General features: G+C 35.6%; 2 protein-coding genes across 3 annotated transcripts; one reads left to right on the plus strand and one right to left on the minus strand.

The window, feature by feature from the left end:
* The first annotated feature begins 1,279 nt into the window (after positions 1-1,279).
* On the plus strand, positions 1,280-4,798 carry LOC131049568 (disease resistance protein RPV1). The gene is made up of 4 exons (XM_057983627.2): positions 1,280-1,932; positions 2,040-3,096; positions 3,215-3,535; positions 3,628-4,798. The coding sequence occupies exons 1-4, from the start codon at positions 1,307-1,309 to the stop codon at positions 4,645-4,647; spliced, it is 3,024 nt and encodes a 1,007-aa protein (XP_057839610.2). The 5' UTR covers positions 1,280-1,306; the 3' UTR covers positions 4,648-4,798.
* Positions 4,799-7,447: 2,649 nt separating this feature from the next.
* On the minus strand, positions 7,448-14,215 carry LOC131049564 (disease resistance protein RPV1-like). Of its 2 annotated transcripts, none has more exons than XM_059213872.1 (4): positions 13,466-14,215; positions 9,396-10,467; positions 8,861-9,187; positions 7,448-8,765 (listed from the first exon to the last, which is right to left on the minus strand). In XM_059213872.1, the coding sequence occupies exons 1-4, from the start codon at positions 14,011-14,013 to the stop codon at positions 7,671-7,673; spliced, it is 3,042 nt and encodes a 1,013-aa protein (XP_059069855.1). In that variant the 5' UTR covers positions 14,014-14,215; the 3' UTR covers positions 7,448-7,670. The 2 variants fall into 2 exon arrangements, with proteins under 2 accessions (XP_059069855.1, XP_059069854.1); XM_059213871.1 differs by having other exon boundaries at positions 7,448-8,777; positions 13,466-14,213.
* Between the last annotated feature and the right edge of the window lie 717 nt (positions 14,216-14,932).

Here is a 14,932-nt window from a genome sequence, read left to right on the forward strand (position 1 = left end):
CCCACCTTGGTTCTACAAATCCTAAAATGAAAAGAATGTCAACATATAGTTGAATCTTGTTCATTGGCTACTAACCTTAGAACCTATAGATTGAAAGGTTGATTAATTCATAGGTGTTATGCGAAAATTAGTTGGAGGAACTGACAAACCTAATGATGTATATTATTTTGGCATTTCTTTCCCTAGAAGACAACCCTTCTTTATGAGGGCACTAGATTACAACTATGTATTGTTATGTATTTTGAGAGTCTGATAGTTGTTGAGCTGCCTCTAGATCTCCATTAGCAATACTCCTACGAAAACTTAACCTACAAATATATTGTAATTTGTAGTTGATTTTTGAATAATATATTGGATGAGTTTTGGAGTGTGGGTTTTTTTCTCTAAAAGAGTTTTCCCATGTAAATCAATGTGTTGTGGTATGGATGTTATTTGTGTTATTTTTGTTTAATGTTTCTAAATATTGTAAAGATTTGAAATTTTTGCATATCCCTCCTCTCAAGATTAGTGTAGGAAATTATTCTAGTACCTTAACTTCCTTACACTCAACACAACTCCAAAGTCTCCATTGTTCATGCTCATCAAATTTAAATGCACATAGCCCTATACAAGATTGGAATTTGATGCTTCATATGATTGTTTTTTCAAGTACTTCAAATTTATTAGACTATATAGATTGACATGTTATATTTTTATAAAATTGTATATATGTCAATTTAAATTATTAGAAACCATTATATGAGTAAATATAGTACTCTAATTTATAACATTAATATATATCATTTTATAATATTTTTTATAAAATTACAAATTAATTTTAAATATTTTCAAAAATAGAATATAACTATTTCTATTTTTTTTTAGAATATCTTTAATATAGATTTTTAGATTAGTCTCTAATCTGAAGTTTAAAGTTAAGTTGATTTAATTTTTAGAACATTTTTAATATTTTTGTCTTGAATATTTTTTAATATGAATTTAGAAACTTTTAATAAGAGGCATATTATATAAAAAAAAATATATTGTATTATTATATTATTTATTGATTATTGATATTTCTAATTTATATTAAAATATTAGTTAATTTAAACTAAACTTAATAATATATTTAAACTAATAATTAAATTATTTATATTTTAATAAAAATATACATATTTAAATATAAAATTTTACAATTTATATTTTTCTTAAAACTCTAGATGAAGGCACTAAAATGACGAAATAGCCATAAAATTGCTACTGACCACTTCACGTGTAACTCGTTTCCACTCGTTCAATACCGCCTCCGCTACCTTGCTCATTTAATATGATGCATCTCTTCACTTTCAACTATCTCGACTCTTTCACCCCCTCTAGTCTCATCCAAGTTCCATTTCTTGCCTTTCCATTTGACTCCATGGCAACTGCTTCGTCTTCAATAGGAAGGCACGAGAATATATTCCATGATATTACAGGAATTGCTTCATCATCAACAGCACTGAAGAAGGAGCCCTATGATGTTTTCATTAATCATCGTGGATCTGATGTGAAATTGACACTGGCCAGCTCCATCTACCATTTCCTTGATCACCTTGGAGTGAAAGTCTTTCTGGACCGAGAAGAGCTTGATTTGGGTGACTGCTTTCCAAAAGCAATAGAAGATGTAGCGCGTAGTGCTCTAATTCATATCGCCATATTTTCCAAAGATTATGCGAAATCGCCCTACTGTTTAGAAGAGCTGTCGTTTATGCTGGAAATTAGGAGCACAATTATTCCTGTTTTCTATAATGTTAAGCCTGCTGATCTCAGATGGGAAGTGACTAGGGGATTGTATGCTGATGCCTTTTCCAAATATGAAACGCAAGGTAGATACAGGCCAGAAAAGCTTAACAAGTGGAAAGAGGCACTCCACAAAGTTTCCTTTTATACCGGCTATGAGTACACGACTAACAGGTATGTATCATATATTTCGTTCCCTCGTAATCGGATGCTTATTTTCTTGATTTTAAATTCGATTTTTATAACTGTACCATCTACTGATATTTGTCCACAATGGCCAGTGATGAAGGGATTCTGTTAAAAAGAATTGTGAATCGCATACAGCAGGAGATAAAGAATGTGAAGGTGCCTTTGGATGTAGCTCCATATCCAGTTGGACTAGATGATGCCGTACAAGACTTTGAAAGAGAGAGATCTGCTCGAGATAATCGAAATGCAGAGATTGTAGGGATTGTCGGCATGGGTGGCTGTGGTAAAACCACACTTGCCAAAGAGTTATATAACAGAAAATACTCGGGCTATGATAACTGTAGCTTTCTATTCAGAGTAAGAGAGAACGCATTGCATGAATTGCAAAAACAACTCTTGGAGGACGTGCTACATCTTAGTATACCATTCAAGGATGCAAGCGAAGGCAAGTCTATTTTGGCTGGGCGTTTAAGATCCCTTCGCGTGCTCATTGTTTTGGATGACGTTGATGATGTGAATCAATTGAATGCTCTGTTGCCAGATATGGGCAGAACACTTGGATCCGGTAGTTTGATTATTATCACTACACGCGATTTGAGCGTCCTTAGATCGTGCTATACATACAAGATGAGAGCACTGGATTCGTGTCAAGCCAAGGAACTTTTTTGCTGGCATGCTTTCGTAAAATCCTCTCCACCGGCAGCCTTTGAAGGTCTCGTTCAACAGTTCATAAATGCTTGTGATGGATTACCCTTATCTCTTGAGGTCACTGCAGGAATGCTTTACGGAAAGACTGAGAAGGAGTGGGAATCTGTGTTAAAGAAGATCTCTAGATTATTGCCCAGTAAGATAAAAGAGAGCCTGAGACTCAGTTACGATGCACTCGACAAGGATGAGCAAAATATATTTTTGGATGTAGCTTGTTTCTTCGTTGGCGAAAAGAAAAATTTGGCCATTGCAGTGTGGGATGCAGCGGAGTGGAGTGATCTGGAAAACCTTGTGACCAAGTGTCTCGTTGAGATCGACAAACAGAACGGCATAAGAATGCATAATCATCTTCGCGATTTGGGGAGAGAAATCGCAATTGAATGCTCGCCGCATCGTCTATGGTCCACCAAACAGATGACTAAGATCATGAGTTACAGAGAGGTAAGCTTGATGATTTATTTGTAGGAGCTATTACTACTGAAGAACTCATAGCACATTGGCTTGTATCAGTGATTGCTTTGATTCAATTTTATTACTGTTTTTTCCCTTGTATACTCAGGAGATCAGGGGCATAATGGCTGCTACAACTCAATTTGTTGCATGTCCTGCTCACAACGAGTTCCCTATATGTCGTGATCGTTATCCTCCGCCTTTTGAAGAGTGTATTAATCTTCGATTCTGGTTTCTATTAAAACTCCTTGTTGTTGCCGGAGATTATTTTACCGCAGACTTTCCTGGACAACCAAAGCATCTAGTGTGGCTTCGTTGGTTTGATTTCCAACAAACAAAACTTCCCGCTTGGCTTTCATTGACAAATCTAAGGGTTTTAGAGCTTTATGGAACCTCCAGCTTACAGCAACTGTGGGAAAATAACGCGCAAGTAAGTCAAATATCTTGCTCTAATATATTTTATTCAAATCTTACTTCCACTCTTTATCCTACTAGCTAAATTGAATTGAAAATTGGGCGCAGCCTCCAAAAGAGTTGAGAGAGATGATTATTACTGCCACTGAAGGCAACATTTTCCACAGTTTTCCCAGTATAATATCAGGTCTGGAGCGTTTGACAAAGATAGCCTTGATTTCTTATCATGGACAAGAATTTCGCTTTTCAAGACTGCCGGATGAGTTTTGCGATCTCCAATCGCTTGAGCACCTGGAGCTACGACAATGTGAATCCTTGTTGTCACTCCCTGCCCGATTTGGGGATTTAAGAAACTTACAGCATCTGGATTTGTGTTCTTGCAAGCAGTTGAGGATGCTACCAGTTTCTTTTAAGCAACTGACACACCTCAAGTATCTAGACTTCTCTGGTTGCAAAAAGCTTGTCTTAGAGGAAGACATTCTTGAAAACATCACAGAGCTAGAGAATCTGTACCTTTCAGGATGCCTGGCCATTAAGAAATTACCTCATCAAATCACAGATCAGGCATGTTTGAGAGAGCTCCGACTTCAAGATACAAGCTTAGAGGAGTTACCAAGTAACATTGGGCGCCTAAGTAAATTAGAAGTGCTGACAATTGGTAGTCAGTTATTGAAAAGCTTGCCAGATTCTCTTGGAAATTTATTCAGCTTGAAAAGCCTTTCAATTATTGATTGTATGGTCTTAGAATGTTTACCCAAGACGCTTGGGCATCTAGAACTTTTAGAAGATCTGTCTATAGAGGCCACAGGAGTGAGGTCCTTACCGGAAGGATTTAGGCAACTGGCTAATCTTCGAACCTTGAAGATTTCTGATTGTCCACTCGAAGAACTAGATTTTGGGTCGGTACCTTCCTTTCCGTTGAAAAAGCTCACCGCGATAAATTTAAACGAGACACTTGTCAACAGAATATCAATTTCTAAATACTGTTGTCCTAGACTTGAAACACTCCGTCTTAGCAATAATGACTATTTGGGGGAGATTGAAACACTGCCAGCAACCGTCAAGATAGAATTGCCAGAAGGGTATTTGTGCTCTCTCAATCATTTCAAATTCGGCAAGTTAGACTGACTGCTTAAAAAAAATTGCATTAGAAGTCCATGGATACATGGCGGGAAGTGTCTTCTTTAGATATCTGCATTGTAAATATTTGGCATAAAATATGATAATATTTAGGGAGACATATTCTTGATTTTTATATATATTTGAAGATTATTCTGAAGTAGCACAGATAATAATCATCTATTAAATGAGCATGTTTCAATAGTTGTGATAGCATTTGTTATTTAGTGTTCAATATTTTTTATAATATTATATTAATAGTTGTGACTCGAAAGTTTGTTATTGTTGATGATAACTACTTATAATTGAATGAAATGTATTCCTTAGACCCTGTTGTAAAAAATTGAGAATGATTTGAAATTTCTACATATGATTTTGAGAAGCACAAAGTTAGGGTGCTCAACTACTAGGTCCTCTTCCCTAATAGAACTTTCAGCCTCCTTTTGAAAGAACAAAGATTATGGTTTTCTAACTTTACTTTATTCTTCTTAATTCAATGTGGTTATCGTTAATGTCCTTTGATTTCAACATATAATTTTATATTTCTAGAGAAGAAAACACACCCTACAATTAACTTAGATGTCTAGTGAAGCACAATATATCGATGTATTACTGCAATAATTAGAATCTAAATTAATTTAGGAGGTTTGGTTAAAATATTTTGTTTTTAGATGTTCAGTATTATGAGATTAAAATAGTTTAAATTATTGAAATAAAAATAAGATTTATTTTTGAATTTAATATGGTGTTGATGTTAAATTTTTGTTACATCAATAAAAATCTAGAAATCAAAATCTACGACTAAGTTCATTAGATGCGGGGACTATATGGGGACAAATATTTTAACAAAGGTTGATTTTTAATTCATTGTTTTTAGTTTTGATGTCATTTTTTCCATTATGTATACATACATTTAAGAAAACGTGATACCAGAAGGCACTTTTTGGTGCCTATTATGTATAAAGAGAACATTTGACAACTTTGATGACAATTAGGTATCAAGGCTAACTTGAAACTTATTGAAATAGATAAAATTAAAGAATGATGGAAGTTGATCATTCATTAGATTCTAATTGAGTAATTTAAGATTGGATTGTGACTGAGATTAAGATTGATGCAAGTTTATTTTTGTGATGTGTGATTGATAATCAATGATAAAAGTGGGTGAGAATAATGTGCTTAAATATACAACCCTAGACACAATATCTAAAAATTTCAATATACAAGCTTACAAGTAACAACTATATTCAATTCTTTTTAGTCTTGAAAGTAGGGAATTTTAATTCTTAAACTAGTAGTTTTTTTTTTTGGGGGGGGGGGGGAAATTGTAGGTGTGACCTAATCTAGTTAGGAAAAAGTCTTAGCAAGTGGGTTGAGCAAGTTGCAAACTATAGGACATATCATAAAGACTAAGGGAATCAATTTTTATAGTCTTCAGACATGTAGTGTCAAGGTTAAGCGGCCACCAAGGCTCAAATCCTTATTGGGCCACTGAGATCACAAGCCTTGTGCCTTTGTTGGGCCATTGAGCTCGCGGGTTTGATCAAGTGAAGTGTGGGGATGAGGTCCCCCCTTTGTGGCCTCAACAATTCATAGCTCTAGGTCAAAAGAATTTCAAGTGGATCCAGAGGGCATGTAGTGCCAGCGTCATTGGTCACATTAAAAAGTTTACTAGGAATACTATTTTTTTATATAAAAAAAAATCGGAATCAATTTTATAGTCAACAAATAAGAAAAAAGAGTAATATTGGATGCTAAAATTTAGTGTAATCATTACATTCAAATAAAGTGACCAAAATTGTAGAGAGAAAGCATAAATTCTTCACGTTTCCCCATACTGATGTGCATACAAATATAAAACAAGTATTATAATTTACAAATTAAAGAATTAATTGTTGTAGAAATAAAAATATTCTTTCTAATCTGAAGAGGTAAATCAATGGAATAAGTTTGTGATCCCTTTTTTCATTGATATGTATTAAGTGTTAATTGACTCTATCATAACGTCAAATCAAAAATATCAATTGATATGAAAACTACACAAACTGTGAAAATAATTAGTGATAATATGCATTCTTGTGCAAGATGAAATGAATGTGTGATGGAAAAACAAGAGACAATAGACTAATAGAAATTTTATGCAAAGGTTTATGTTTAGAGTGAATAGTCATGGGTTAGAATTGCCATGGATGATTATGTATACCAAACCTATTGCTTCGAACTTCTTGTAGCTATACATAAATGAAAGAGGTATATCATGGATAGTTAGGATTCTATAATTAAATCAAGGTAAGGAAGATTTCAATACAATATAACATTAACAATCGATAATCCTATAAAGTAAACTTGGATTCTCAAGAAGTTAAGCAAAATATAAATACATTTGTCTCTAGGGTAGTACAAAGGATGTGTAAAGGCAAATGGTTGAGAAAGAGAGGATGTATTAAAATGAGTGTAAAGAGAATTGAAGATGAAGCAAGAATTAATTTTCAGTATTTAGGTCATTTTATTCTTCTTCCTTTGACAAATTTGAAACAAATTCTTTTTGAAAAAAAATATGAATTAAGAGATAATGATTGTACCATAATTTTTTTTTTCTTATTTGCTTTCATTAGAAAATATTTATTTTCATAATTACCTTTAAAATATTAAAATGAGAGATGTTTGTTAAGGATGCAAAAGAGGGCATGAGGTTGTGTGATACCATAAACACCAGAATTGAGAGATAAAATGGTTACAATAGAGAAACAATGCATGAAACACACATCTAAGCCAACATAAAATATCATAAAACACAACTGTACCAAAATTATTCAAGATCAATAATTTCATTTATAAGCCACTTAAATCAAAGACAACAATGATGGTTTTTATAAAAAATGCCGGTTGCAAATCCTTACACAAAACACGGATACACATGATTGATGCACATCAGGAAAACACCTCAGCAGAAAAGAAACTCGGGTTTTCCTCTCAGAAGAACCACTTAAGTGCCCAGTTCAAAGAGTTTACAGGTAACTGAACCTCCCTGTTCAGTGAGTTGAAATAGTCGACCTAGCAGCTGCTCTGATGTTATCTTGACCCAATTTCGGACATCCAGTTATCTCCATACTTTCAAGTTTTACTAGACCTGAAATACCGTTTATGTTGCGTAGCATTGGGCATTCATACACTTTCACCATCTTGACTGATGTTGAGAGGACATCTATCTCGATTAAACGGCGATTTAGCTCAATCTGAAGAGTTTGGAGGTTGGGACAACAATTTTGAGAAATTGATAATCTTGTCACATCGGTTGCTTTTAGATGTATCATCTGGAGTTTCCGCAATGATGTACAAGACGCTGACCCAACATCCAACTCGGCGATTGGACAATCAAAAATCTTCAAAATTTGAAGATTAGTAAGTTGCCTAAATCCTTGTGGCAAAGACCTCACTCCGGAGGACTTTATACATAAATATCCTAAAAGCTTGAGATGCTCTACAGACTCGGGAAAATATTTCAGGTTAATGCATCCCGTAATTTTGAGATGAACCAAGCTGGACAAGTAGCCAAGAGACTCTGGGAAACCTGTCAAGTGCGGACTTCCAATCACCAGCGTTTCCAATTTGCTTAGTTGACCGATGTTAGTTGGTAAATCCTTTAGCATTGTCTTTTTCAGGTGGAGCACTCTTAGGTATTTTTGTTCTGCAATTTGCAAGGGCAACTCTTGAAATTTAGGACACCCTGTGAAGTACAACTTCTTCAGCTTTCTCATGTTTTCAAGAATGTCTGGCATAGATGGAAGCTTCTTACAACCTGATAAATCAAGGTATTCCAGGTCTACCAGCTGCTTAAAAGAAATTGGAAACTTCCTTAGCATTTGGCAAGAGTACAAATCTAGATGCCGCAGTTTTCTTAGTTCCCCAAAATGGGTGGGTAATGTTGACAACTTGTTGCAATGTCGTAGCTCCAGGTGCTCAAGCGATTGGAGACCACAAAACTCTTCTGGCAGCTCTCTAATGCTGAACTCTTTACAAACACAACCTAACAGTGCTATTTTTTTCAAATATTTCAGATTTGATATTGAACTCGGGAACATTTCAAAACAAGCGCTCCAGGTACCAGTAATAATCAGCTCTCTCAACTGCAAAGGTGCCTGCTACCAAATTTAATTAGAGTGAAATAAAAAACATAATTGAAATTAAATATTTTAATAGAACAGTAAAGCAATGAACTTACATGCTCAGCATCCGTCCACAGTTCTTGTAAGTTTAAAGCGCCATTAAGCTCTAAGACTCTCAAATTTTTTAATGAAAGCCATGACGGAAGATTTGTATGATTGAAATCATTCCAGCGAAGCCAGAGCAGTTCTCTTGATAGTTCGCCAACTTCTTGATTTAGAAATTGTCTGCTACAAACCAAAAGTTTTAATCCAAGAGAACAGAGCGCGAGGCTAAAGCTTGTTTGTGTTTGCTTCTCAAAGCTTGTGTGTTGTATGATCTTCTCTTTCCAGAGGTGACAAGGATCAGAAATTGTGTTTGTCATCCCTCTAATTTGTAATGATTCCTAAATAATCAAAAGCAAAAATAAGACACATTGTAAAACAATAAACTTTGTTAAAAATAAGCCTACGATACTCTGTTTGAATATCATAAATTTCACATTTTATTTTTATTTTACAAGCCTAGGGTACTGATATTTAAAAATATTAAACTCAAAAAACTGGTTCCTATATCATGATCAATAAAGCTATAAGTAAAAGCCTTGACTTCACCTGAGGGGGAATCGAGGGAAACTGTTGTGGAGACCAAAGGCGATAGGGTGATTGTCGACGTGCAATTTGCCTTCCTAGATCCCTCAAATGATCATGCATTTGTATGACATTATTATCGTCTACCTCAACAAGGCACTTACTGAGAAGCCTTTCCAAACCGATCTGACCATCCCAGTCTGATCCTTCCCATACTTCAATGGCCAAACTTGTTTCCTCTCCAATGAAGAAACAAGCTATATCCGAGAACATTTCCTTCTCTTTTTCATCTAACGCATCATAACTGACTTTCAGTTGTCCTCTGATGCCCCTGTCTGATAATATGGATAACTCTTTTAATGTCCGTTGCCAATTATCCTTGCAAGACTCACCATAGAGTTTTCCTCCTAGGACCTTGAGTGACAAAGGAAGACCATTGCAAACTTTTAAGAACTTCTCAACGAGGGCCTCAAATTCCAAACGTGGAAAGGGTTGTAAGAATGCATGCCAACAGAAGAGTTGTCTGGAATGAGTAGCGTTGAGAGCTCTCATTTGACAAATGTTAGAGATGCCTCGTGCTTTAAGAACATCTAACCTGCGTGTGGTAACAACAATCAAACTTCCCTCGCCAAGACTCTCCTTTGCTGGCAAAAGAGCATCCAATTGGTCTGTATTATCCACGTCGTCTAGAATGATAAGCACGGAAATAGATCTCAAATGGCTGTTAAGAATCCCTCTGCCTACGTCTACGTCGTCAAAGGATACACCTTTGACATCAAGGTCATCCAGAAGCTTTTTCTGCTTGTCAACCAGCAGTCCTTTCTCTGTGGCATCTCCAATATTGTAAATAAAACTTGACCTATCAATCATCGATGATCTCTTCTTATATATTTCCTTTGCGAGAGTAGTTTTGCCAGAGCCTCCCATGCCTCGAATTCCCACAATTTGTATTGTGCCAGCAGTTTTAAGTGCAATCGTGTCAAAGTATCTCATGGCTTCATATAGACCCACCAAATGCTTGGCAACCTCTGTCGGCACCTTGTTTGTCTCTTTCACTACGCGATTCACCAAATTCTTCACCACCCTCTGCTCGTCACTGAACACGTGAAACTGAATTGAGTAGGAATAAAATGAACTGAAATGCAATGCTAGGGAAGACTTTACATGGTAAAGTCTGAGGCTTGCTTTTCAAGCAATTCTTTTAGTGACTTCTATGTTTCTTTTACTTAACTGAATTAAGAGATTACAATGAAAAATGTCTATTAGCTGTGTTATGGTTAAACAAAGCATCATTTCTATTTTTCTAAATATTAAATAAAAAATTCCACCCTTTAAAGTGTTACATATCTAGGTAAACTTGAGCAGATGGTAAGGCAAATCTTTAGGAAGAACCATGTGCTATGAGAAAGGGGTAGGCAAGAAATTCTTAAAAAAAGTCATGGATCTAATTTCAAACTTCTTAAGCCCAAAAACAAAACTAGAAGAGTTGTTTCAGAGACTCAATTTATCCATAGAAAGAATGATTTTGAGTGGGAATATTCATGTGTGAGGCTGGTCCCCATAGGAAGGCCTTGGTATAGTAAACCCCAAGTAAGTGAGCTAGCCTAGACACAAACACAACAACACAAAAACTTTGAAACCTTTTTTACCACACCCCATAAGAGGAAACCATTTCTAGTCCTTCCACAAAGGTTTGAAACAACACACGCCTAGTTTGTGGAGTGATTATAGAGGTATGGCATCAATAAAAATCTAGTTAGTCTCCTAATAATATTTTAAAAGCCTAAACATCAATTTGAAATCCAACCAATGATGAAAATTATTGGTGGCTAGGTGAATAAAATATAGGAATGTTCTCACTCCTCTTTTTTGAATTTTTAGAGCTTGGACCTAAGGTAAAAGAGCTTACAATCTCCCTTAAGAACTTAAAAGATGGGACCACCAAATGGAGTGTTGATTAATGGATAACCTGTTATAAAAATCATCTCTAGCCTAATGAAGCCAAGGTTTGAGGATTTCCCAGACTTCCCAAATGCTTTTGATGACAAATTTGTTCTAAATATGAACTAGTTCCTTCATGGTGAGAAGAGTAGGAATATTTAGGCTCTTCCAAGTTGGTTAGCCATGAAGAATTCTAGTACCAATGTAAAGGCAAACAAAAAATTTCCCAGACCTCATTTCTAATGAGTGCCCTAATTATCCATTTACCACACAAAGTTGTACCTTGCTAATGAATAGAAATCAAACAAAGAGCTCTAACTTGTAGCAAAAAGCCACAAAATTCCCATGAACCTTGTGAAAGAAATGATGTCCATAGTTGGAGGCCTAGATAAAGTCTTTGAGGAGATTTCCAACCTTCAAGTATGATGCCTTGGATGGAATCCAACTTGAAGAATAATAACCATGCATGGTTACCAATATCTTAGAATAAATTTGAAACTTCTTAATGAACAAGAGAGGCTTGGCAATCCAATATTGAAGCTTCTAAATTCTTGCAAGCAATGCTTACCAAAGCTCAAAGGAGTTAGCATGGAAGGAAAAGGAGAAATCTATAAATTTAAATATTTTCCCATAATCAATCCATTTCCAATTGAAAGAGTTCAACCAAGTAGACATGGACAAGAAGGATTTCCTATAGCATATGGTCTTATGTCTTAATATGTTGGAACAAAAGGCTTGATAAAAAATGTCAAGGCACTTGAGAGCCTAATTGATATTCTCTTATTTCTCATGAAGGGTAAGAAAAGAATTGTCTACAAAATGACCAATGACAAGTTAATTCTCAGAATTAGGAAGAAAATCCCTTTGATAGAAGATTGTGAAATAGCTTGAGCAAGAATCTCCTTTGATAGTCGACTACCTATGGAATTGAATCTCCTTTCCCTAGGGTTTTGAAACAAGCTTTGAAACTCTACCATTCTTGTCTTTGTGGTTAATCATAATAGACTTGTCAACCTCCACCTTTGGAGGAGATGGCATCCCCGTCAATGGTTGACAAGTAGATTAAGGGCATTCGATAATCAGTGAATAATACTTAATCTTGTGATTAGAGGCTTGACACCAAGAACAAGTATTTGAGATATTTGTATACTAAATCCTCTAGAATTATTGGGTCTGGCCAATTTGGATATCCATTCTTTCTAAGAGATCCCTAGAAAGGTCAACCTCAACATAGACATGACATTTAGGGCAAGCCACTGAACAATTTTCAAGTTTTACACAAATGACAAATGACAAAATCTATTGATGAGGCAAAGTGAGTTAGAAAGTTTTAAAAAGTTAGTGATAAACTTGAGAATTCAATCCAAATTAAGACATGAAGATAATTTTTTGTCTACAATTGAAAAGTCACAAGTCTAAGGTTTAATTAAGGCAAGGAGTATCAAACAAGCCATGGGCCCTAAGAAAGAGCAACCAAAGCATGATTGGCTTTAGGAAAACAAAAAAGGAAAAAAAAAAATTAGTAAGCTTTTGCACGTCGACAAGCCAAATCCCATGTGAGGTCTAGGACTTGTTAACCATGTCACAGATAACAAGGGAGAACTCTTTCCACAAAATATCCAATAAATGTATTATCGAGCTATTTAAAGATTTCATAAAAATATTGAATTGAAAGAATAAATTAAGAGGCTGGTCTAGGAACTTATCTCATGAAATACTTTAAAAAAAATTCATGATCATTTGGATGAGGGAGACATGGTATGTCACCATCAAGCTTTCAACTCCACAGTAATAATTACAGAAAAATGAAAAACTACATCATTTAAAGAAGCCACAAATAAAACCAGCATGAATAGAAATTGCAAAAAAAACACAATATATACAAACAAATGCTGGAAAGATCCCAAATAAACCAGTGATATGATACGCACACGACAAAGTCTTAAAAACCTAACATAGCCAATTCCTTCCCGAAAAAAAAAAAACGATAAGACGCAATTTGACGCATTTTTAAAATTGAAAGTTAATACTTTAAACCTAGAATTGAAAGGATACATAGCAAGTGAAAACTCGCGAGTATTATACGATTAAAAAACCTCTAAACGAGCGTAACTGGTAAACTGGGATATGATGAAGAGGATTAAGGTACTCACTCAACATTCTTAATAATGATGCCGCCAGTAAAATATGAAACTTCTTGGAGTGCCCGTTTCCACTCGTGAAGGTCTTCTGGAGTGTATCTATCTGCCTTTCCATGGCCGGAGAAGCCATCTGCATATGTTCCTTTCCCTATAACAAGCCACCTTAAATAAGAAGGCTCAACATGATAGAAGATGGGGATAATTGTGGTGCGGGTTTTGATCATAAATGTCAGTTCCGCCAAGCACTGGGGGGATTGTGCGTAATACTGGGAGAAAATGGCTATATGGATTGAAGCACTAGCCATGGCTTCTTCTAGCTCTCTAGGCATCGAATCCCAAAAGTTCAGCCTATTGTTGTCCAGAAAAACTTGCAGTCCCAAGCCATCTAGGTAATTGTAGATACTATTGGCCAGTGTCTGTTGGACATCTTGTCTACAATGACTTATGAAAACATCGTAAGGCATGTGATTCGTTCCAGGAGAGGAGGGGATTCTGAGGGCATCAAAAGCATTTCGTAGGCCATATTTGGGTTGCCCAGAAGCGGTAGAAGAGACACCCATAGATACAAATTGAAACGAAGAAGAATCCTGATAAAAGTGGCTTGGTGTTTGAAGTGCTTTCAATAATAAGCTTGAAGTTTTGCAATAGATTGAATTGGACAGGAACAAGGATAAACAGATAAAACTGGCTTAATACAGAGATACTCTCGAAAGACAAATATAGAGAAGATGGAATTGAATTGCTTATTAGTAAAGAAGAAAGAAAAGAGCGAACTGCGAATCAAAGGAGTGGAGGAGAAGCATCATTTTGTCTCTTTCGCCGACTTTCACCCACTAAACCATGCGAAAGTTTGTACCCGGTGACTTCTAACACGACGCCACAACAAAGAGAACGTGAATTTCTCTTTCAAATCCGTGTCCCGTCTCCTCACAATTATTATTCCATACACCTAACAATAAGAAAAATAATCTCGGAATGGTAAAGCTTCTTAAGTGTTTAGAGCCCATGTGGGTCCCATTAATCCGAACCATTCCCGTTCCACGTTTTTGTTTTCGCATTAACCCTTTACCGTTCCGTCACATTCAACTACGCCGTTTCGCTGGATTCCGTTTCCGTTCCCGTTCCACATTTTTGTTTTGGCATTCACCGTTAATCGTTCCGTCACATTTAACAACGCCCTTTCGATGGATTCCGTTCTCGTAGGTTTAAACTGCCCCGTTTCTCCGTTCAAAATCCTGCGCATAAGCCAAGGCCATCGACGAAAAGTTCTCACAATAAAATTGAAACGCTCGAACTGGTCTGGTAGACAAGCATCTAAAATGTTGAACTGATTGTGTATAGATTTAAAAAATAAATGTCTATAGTGAATTTGAGCTTCTGGATTTGATATCTCATCAGGATGAGCTAGAGAAGAGAATTTAAATGTCTATTTTAAATATTTTTTTCATTTTGTATTTATAATCTTGTAAATAGAATTGA

The sequence above is a fragment of the Cryptomeria japonica genome, chromosome 11 (genome assembly GCF_030272615.1).
Source record: "Cryptomeria japonica chromosome 11, Sugi_1.0, whole genome shotgun sequence".
NCBI classification, from domain to species: Eukaryota; Viridiplantae; Streptophyta; class Pinopsida; order Cupressales; family Cupressaceae; genus Cryptomeria; species Cryptomeria japonica.